The sequence below is a fragment of the Phalaenopsis equestris genome, unplaced genomic scaffold (genome assembly GCF_001263595.1).
Source record: "Phalaenopsis equestris unplaced genomic scaffold, ASM126359v1 Scaffold000001, whole genome shotgun sequence".
Taxonomy (NCBI): domain Eukaryota; kingdom Viridiplantae; phylum Streptophyta; class Magnoliopsida; order Asparagales; family Orchidaceae; genus Phalaenopsis; species Phalaenopsis equestris.
This window is the reverse complement of record NW_018164443.1, coordinates 312,236-320,802: the sequence shown is the minus strand read 5'-3', so window position 1 is coordinate 320,802 and position 8,567 is coordinate 312,236. Positions and strand designations below refer to the sequence as shown.

The following is an 8,567-nucleotide window of genomic DNA, read 5'->3' as shown; positions in this document are numbered from 1 at the left end:
GAACACATCTTAGTTCATGTTCGGCTCGTTAACTTATCGAGCGAAATTAACAAGCCGAACACGAGCTTCTTAACGAGCTCGAACACGAGCTGTTCATGAACGAGCCGTTTTGACAGCCCAACATACATAACATGCCCTTTACACAATTTTTTTAGATAAATTTGGCTTTACAATGACCGATGAAATAAAAATAATGGAACAAAGCCAATGGTATGGTTCAGTTCAGGGTGATTAAACAAGAAAAAAAAAAAAAAGGAAGATTTAAATAAAAACCACTCACAACTTCTATGCATTTACATTCTAAACCTAAACTTCAATTTTTTGGCACATGCCCACCTTACCAAATGCACAAAAATATGCATTTCACTTTTCAAAAGTTAAAAAATGGTGATGTTTTTTGTGTGATATGAAAGATTTGGGTGGGATAAATATAAAAGATAGTTTATGGGTTAGAAATGTAAATACATAGGAAATGGATGGTATGCATGTAAAAGGTTAAGTAATTAGCATCCTGTGCAACAAAAAATTCTTATAGCATTCATTCACGAAAGAATAGATTATGTCATCAAACTTAAAATAAAAAAACAAATAATCAATGAAGTTCTTTTCAATAACACATCTCACCCTTAATTCTGAAGAGGCCTCTTGAAGGGCTCTCTGTAGTCACTGTAGTTCACCACCAGGTAATGTACTGCGAGTAAAAACCTGCATAATAATAATAAATAAATAAAACTTTAGGGATAAAAAATATATATATATATATATATATTAAGTATATTATTAGAATAAAAATGAAAAATATTTAAAAGACTTGAATTTTCTTTGAGATGAGTGCAATACAAGAGTTGACTCATCATCAATCTTCTTCAACACGGATCTCAAAGCAAATTCAATAATTTTAAAATTATTCCCCCAAAAGAAAATAATTTAAGCAAAATATTATTAATGAGAAAGTGTTAAAATAATCCCCCCGGCTCTTTGTAGGAGGTCATTTTAGTCCCAGAGTTTACAGAAAATATCAATTCAATCCCCGGACTTTAAATATAGGTTGAAATAGTCCCCAATGAAGACTATTATTTCACTATGATTAAAATAATCTCGGGACTAATTTAATAATTTGGGACTAAAATAACCTCATTTAAATAATCAAGGGACTATTTTTGACAATTTAATATACTCTATCCTTGAGCCCAATTTGTGTCTTAGATGGCCTACCCCTGCCAACAAATCTGTGGAGAGGAGACTCTTTCGTTTAGCACTATCTTCAAAGAAAGGTCTGTTCTGTGGAAACTGCCTCATAACTCGAGATTGCAGTTCATTTCCAGCTTCAACGCCTAGTGTTGTTTCATTGGCCTTCTGTTTCTATAAAAAGGGCCCCAAGAAAAAAAAATTAGTAACAAATGATGTCATTTCAATAAATATTTATCATAGCAATGCCACATTGTTAAATATTCACAGCAAAATTGCTTATATTTCAAATTGTGAAATAAGATACTTCACTGAGGAGTAAAATTACAGGATAAATATCCAGATGAAATTACTAGTTCCTCTGCATCCAATTTACTGGAGCAATTGCATTAAGTATGCATAATTGTCTCACATTGTAAGGTATGATAGCGGGTTCAACATGCACAAGATATTATTGGAAGATTTACATGCACACCACTCAACTCTTATGTATTTTCATATCTAACACCTAAACTTTAATTTTTACATATATGTGCCCCCTTACCTATGCAAGAAAAGGTGTAGTATTTTTTAATGTGATGTGAAAGATTTGGACGGTATAAATGTGAAAATTAAAGTTTACATGTTCAATATGTAAAAATATAAGAATTGAGTGGTATGTATGTAAATGCCACCACAACTTTAAAATAAGAGATGTGATGGAGAAGAAAGTAAAAAAATGGCAAACAGAGTTGCATTATTTGCATTGTCCAACAAGAGACACTTAACCATTAAAATTTTGAATTTCCTCTGGTGAGTGCCTGTGGTGTAGAAGCTAAAATACCAAAAAAATGGCAGATAGAGTTACAAATGAACTGGAAAGCCACATAAAGCTCCTTGTACTAGTAATTGTATGCAAAATCATGGAAACCCTTAATCACCTTAAATTTATTGGGGACAATCTTGATCTCTCCATCATTCACATCAAATGATTCAAGTACAAAAAACACGCTCTGCAAAATTGCACTTCTAATGGAGCTAGAGACGATGTTATTGTGTGACGGTTTGAACAACTTCCCCGTGGTCTAAAAGGTAGTTATATAACTTGTTAAAGACTAGAATATCAATCTAATAAATGAAAACATCTTTGAGAAGGCACCATTTACCAATAACATAAAGGTAGAAAGCAAATTGCATAATCCAAATGGCATGATCAGCCATTCATGTAACCCTTGGCTTGCCTTGAACATTGTATTCTAAGCGCATTGGCCATTGATGCACACTTCAAAATACACAAATTTTATATCCAATTTGAAGAAGTTTGCAGCAAGCTTCAATCGATCCAATGGAATGTCATTTTTTGGCAAAGGAATTTAATCAAACCAACAGTAGTTGCAAAGGATAAAGTGTCCAACCCCACTTTAGGTACTAAATTGATAAAAATGAGGTTATTTTGGGCATCATTGCCAATGATGGCATGAATCAGCACTTATTTGACATGTATTCCTGAATTAAACAATTCCTCGTGTATATTTACATTCGAGGACAACATCATCGCTACATCCTTTAACACTGTCATCAAAGAGAAAAATTGATTCTTCTTATCTACTACACTTACACAGGGTTATCGATTGCTATTAGCAGTTGCTTTAAAGGCCCTACGTGATTGTTATATCATTTAACTTTGACATTGGAGGGTTTGATTGATGCCAATGGTGCTACCTCACACATCTCAATGACAGTCCTTTATTAGCACAATTCGAGTTGGGATCAATCTTAATTTCTAAGCCCTTTTAAGTCTAACAAATAGATATGGGGTACTGTGTATAACCCCATTTTATGCACCAAACTAGAAGAAATAAGGTCAGCAGTCATATCCTTCAGCAACAAAAATAGAGAGCCCAACACGATTTTCTTCACTATTGCAACAATTGATTTTCCTACCTATTCTCATTACACATCTCTAATAACTTGTAGTGTAACTTCCAATATTTCTCTTTCATGAGACTAGATATTTGATAATGGTCACAAAACTTTCGAGAGGGAATGATGCTAGGAAAATGGGCAATTTTTATAGCTCCCTATACTCTTCTCCTTCATTTGAAGAACAAAGTCTTCTCTTAGATGCTTCTTAAGTCTTCTCCCTCCTAAATAAGTTTTCAGCCTATAGTCATCATCATCACCATGCTGGTCTAACTAATATTTAAGGAAAAAAAGAGGGAATTCAATTGCAAATTTTGAGTAAAACTTAGAGGCACACTTTCTCAACATTTGCAACATCAGGATTTATTCTCAAGGTGATTGTTCGTAATTTGAACTCCATCATGTACGCTTACACATTATCCCTTGATTTGCCTCAAATTGTGTCACTTGTTCTAGTAATCTTCCACATAATATAAATGCAATAGAATTCATGATGAACCAACCACTTAAAAAGTCAACAGGCTATCTCATGATGATCAAATTATTTCAGATGAGCACCCTGTAAAGCCAAAGCATGATGGCTACTTCCGTAATAGGAAACCTTAACATGAGTTTCAAACTAGCACAATGTGAAATTAGTCTCAAGTTGGTCAAACTATGCATTTAATTATTATATCATCTAATCATCATTGAGATTTCTCACATTCGATTTCATTTATGACAATAGCACTCGAATCCAACTCATCACCTACAACTTGAGCAATATTTTCTTGATGTACAATTGTTGCAGTTGAGGGAAGAGAAGAGGCAATGTGGTTGGGATAGTAGAATTTTGTGCAACAGGATAAAGACTCGATCTTTATCCACTTAATCCCGATAGTTATTTCGTACACCAATGCATCGACTATTTAGGCAGTGTTGTAATCAGTTTTATTCTAAATGATTTGATTTCTGATCCCTTCCTCTCATTTTTTCTTAGCTTTCTTAGAGTGTTTAAAATAAGTAGTTATTCTTCAGTAACTTGATATTTTTTATTTCTTTGTAATGTGCACTAAAGATCAATGCTCTAATACTAACTTGATCAGATGCTTATCTCCTAATGGTATGAATTGTAACAATGAGAAGTTAGAATGAATTTGAAGATGTAAGAGAATACTTTTGCATGAACCATGATGCTCAATGAATCAAATTACTAATACAACAATTAAGTTTTTTTTTATTATTTATTAGATCTCTCATGCTTTGACTTGTTCTTGCTATGCAAAAGTTCCCTCCACGAGTCTTACTTCTTCTCAAGACAAAAATAGTAATTGCTTCTTCAAATTTGCTAGAAAGAGTAAGTTTACTATTTTTCCTTCCTACAAGTTTCAAGTAACAACTAAATATCTTCCAAAATGGTGATTGTGATGGGCAAAGAGGAACAATAATAATAGTTTTTGGAGGGTGGTAAGAATTGTAGTGGTTATTTTGATTCTAGTAGAGGGGGTGGCGACTAGAAGGCAAGCAGAAACATAAGTATTTGGGAGAAGATTCGCTAAATTTAGTAATATGCCTATTTATAGGCAAATCATAGTAATTTAAATTTATTCTTATTTTTCATAAACTATATTAAAAAGGAAATGAAAGAAGCAAGCCTCTTGAATCAAATACTCCAAAGCAAATTTAAATAAACCATATCTAGAGCTAATCGACCCGACAAGGTCTCCTAAGCAAGCAAATTATGCCTATCCTATCATCCTCAAGATCAGCATCTAATTGAAAATCTACCAATTTTTATCATTACGTATCAAAGATCCGCCTTCACATATCACTTGTTTTTGGCTAAGGAATCTTGCTAGAAGAAAGAATCTTTGCAAAATTGTCTAATTGTGCTAGAGTTAACGTTATTGTGCAACAGTTTTAACAACTTCTTGTGCACTAAAAGGTAGTCCTATAGCTTGTTGAAGATTAGAATATCATCCCAATAAATGACAACAAAATAATTGAGAAAAGCATCATTTACCAGCCACATATAGAATAGACATTGCACAATCCAAATGGCAAAACTAGCCATTTTTGTAGCCCTTGCCTTGTCGTGAACAATGTCTTCTTTGTCGATTGATCCACACTTCAAAATACAAAAATTGGATAGCCAATTTGAAGAAGATTGTAGCAAGCTTCAATTGATCCGATAGAACGTCAATGTATTGCAAAGGATAAGGTGTCCAGGCACAATTTAGGCACTAATAACAAAAATGAGGTTATTTTGGCTATCATTGCCAACGGTGGCATGAAATCAGCACTAATTTGACATGCATTCTTTAAATGAACAATTCCTCATGTATATTTACATTGGAGGGCAACATCATCACTAAATCTTTTAACATTGTAATCAAAGAGAAAAATGGATTCTTCTTATCTATTACACTTACACGGGATTATTGATTGATATAGCTGTTGCTTTAAAAGCCCTATGTGATTGCTATATCATTTAACATTGGCATTGGAGGGTTTGATTGATGCCAATGGTGCTACCTCGCACATCTCAATGACATAGTCCTTTATTTTCACAAATTCCAGCTGGAATTATCGATCATCTGAATTTCTAAGCCCTTTAAAATCTAACAAATAGATATGAGCCTAAATGTAGTATCGTGTCTAACTCTATTTTATGCACCAAATTAGAAGGAATAAGATTCGCAGTTGTATCCTTCGACGTCATAAATAGAGAGCTCAACATGATTTTCTTCACTATTGCAGCAATTAATTTTCCAGCCTATTCTTATTATACTTCTCAAACAATTTGTAGTAGTAACTTCCAATATTTCTCTTTTATGAGATTAGAAACTTGATAATGGTCACAAAACTTTCCAAAGAGAATGGCGCTAGGAAGATAGGGCAATTTTTGGAGCTCCCTATACTTTTCTCCTTGCTTTTGAAGAACAAAGTTTTCTTTTGGATGCTTCTTAAGTCTTCTCCCTCTTATCTTAGTTTTTCATTCTATAGTCGTCACCATCATCATCATCATCATCATCATGCTAATCTAACTAACTCCATCGTGTACTCTTACACACGTTATCCCTTGGCTAATCTAACTAATATCTAAGATAAAAAAAAAAAATGAAATTCAATTACAATTTTTGAGTAAAACCTAAAGGCATGCTTTCTCAACATCTGCACACCATCAGGATTTATTCTCAAGGAAATTGTTTGTCATCTGAACTCCATCGTGTACTCTTACACACGTTATCCCTTGTTTTTCCTTAGATCGTAGCACTTGTTCTATTGATCTTCCACATAATATAGATGCAATAGTATTCATGAAAAACCAATCATTTAAAAAGTCGACATGCTATCTCTTGATGACTAATCATGAGCACTACACTAAGCCAAAGTGTGATGATTACTCAAGTAATCACAACCTTAACATGAGTTCCAAACTCGAATAATGTGAAAAAAATCTCAAATTGGTCAAACCATGTATTTAAGTCTCATATCACACCATTTATAACAATAGCATTCTAATCCAACTCATCACTGGCTGTGCTAGCAATATTTTCTTGATGTGTAATTGTTGTAGTTGAGGGAAGAAAAGAGACAATGTGGTTTTGGATAATAGAGTTTGGTGCAAGACGATAAAGATTCAATCTTCATACACTTAATCATAATAGTTATTTCATTGATCAATGTACTGACTCTTTAGGTAATGTTGTGAGAGGTTTTATTCCAAATCATTGATTTCTAATTTCTTCCTCTCGTTTACTGGCTTTCTGAGAGTGTTTAAAATAAGAAGTTGTTTTCTAGTAACTTTATATTCTTTATTTATTTGTAACGTGCGCTAAGGATCAAAACTCTGATACTAACTTGATCGGATGCTAATCTCTTAATGTCATGAATTGTGTCAACAATGAGAGATTAGAATGAATTCATAGATGTAATAAAATATTTTTGAAGGAACCACAATGCTCTATGAATCACAATACTAATACACCAATCAAGTAATTTATTATTATTATTTGTTAGAGCATCTCTCAAGCTTTGACTTGTTCTTGCAATGCAAAAGTTCCCTCCATGAGATTGAGTTCCTCTCAAGACCAGTAATCACTTATTCACAGTAAGTTCTTTATTTTTCCTTCCCACAAGTTACAAATAACAAGTGGAGGTCTTCCAAATTGGTGATTGCAAGGGCAAAAGAGGAGCAATAATAAAAGTTTTGGAGGGTGGTAAGAATTGTAGTGGTTATTTTGATTCTAATAGGGGATGGTGACTATAAGGCATACAAAAAGTTAGGGATTCGGGAGAAGATCGGCTAAATTCAGTAATATACCTACTTATAGGAAAATGATAGCATGATTTAATTTAAATTTATTCTCATTCTTCATAAAATCTATCAAAAAAAAAAAAGAAAGAAGCAAGCCTCTTGAATCAAATACTCCAAAGCAAATTTAAATATCATTTCTGGAGTCAATCGAACAGACAATGTTTCCTAGGCAAGCCAAATATGCCTATCTTATCATCCTCGAGATCATCATCGAATTGAAAACCTGCCAATCTTGATCATTAAGTATCAAATATCCGCCTTCACATGTTGATTGTTGTTGACTAAATCTTCAATTTCAATGATACATCTGGGAATCACCCCCATTTGCATTCTTCGCACATATTTTAGATTGTCAAAACTTCAAAGATCTTAATCCATTTAATGGCCTCATAATGTGATGCCTAACTCGTGATTATAAAGTTCAGATAAATCGTCTAATTAATCACCCCTTGATTTGATCCCTAAATCACTCATCTTTGATTGCCCTATATCATAATCAACATTAACACCTCTAAACTCTCCGCATCAACACAAGCAAGGAACTTCATCCCTAGAAAAAAGGTATTAACTTTACACGGGTAATTCTCTATTTTCAAGGAAATGTAGCCAATCAATGAAGATTTTTTTATTGGGCTAGGCCTTAAAATTTTTCCCTTTCTAAAATTTTCCATTGAAAAAATTGGGTGTTCCATGTTCCTTTGATTTATTTGATTGAATGTGTGTCAATTGAAATTAAAAGCATTAAATGTCCTCCATTCACTTGGCTCACTAGAAGTGCATTACCAGCTAACATCAAACCAATTTAAATGTGGATCTATTTGCAATAAGGGAATTTACTATTTGCTCATAATTTTCAATTGAATTTATCAGACAAAGAGAATATAACTGGAAATAATGATAAAAAAAAGACTAATAGAATTTAATCATTCTCCCATGCTACTGCTTTTTTATTTTATTTATTATTATTATTTTTGTAATAGTTCTAAACTTCGAAAAGCCCCGACAATGGTTTTCAAGTGAGGCAATTCATGACCACAAATAGATAATCATCAAACTTTCAAACTTTGGCAATCATTCCAAGAAGTTCACGAAAATGATATGAGTGCTAGGCGCTGGTAGTGATAGTACACCTCAAGCTCCTAAATTGTAGGCTTAGAGGTATTGTATGCCACACTCT

At 33.2% G+C, this 8,567-nt stretch overlaps 1 protein-coding gene across 3 annotated transcripts in view; it reads right to left on the bottom strand.

Annotated features, from left to right (window-relative positions):
* Positions 1-512: 512 nt before the first annotated feature.
* Positions 513-8,567, bottom strand: part of LOC110020410 (pre-rRNA-processing protein ESF2) — a 16,230-nt gene continuing 8,175 nt past the window's right edge. For all 3 annotated transcript variants that reach the window (XM_020718535.1, XM_020718686.1, XM_020718612.1), the window contains 2 exons: positions 1,216-1,362; positions 513-705 (listed from right to left, as the gene is read on the bottom strand). In XM_020718535.1, the coding sequence (XP_020574194.1) occupies positions 664-705; positions 1,216-1,362 (189 nt within the window). In that variant the 3' untranslated portion in view covers positions 513-663. The remainder of the gene's footprint in view (positions 706-1,215; positions 1,363-8,567) is intronic.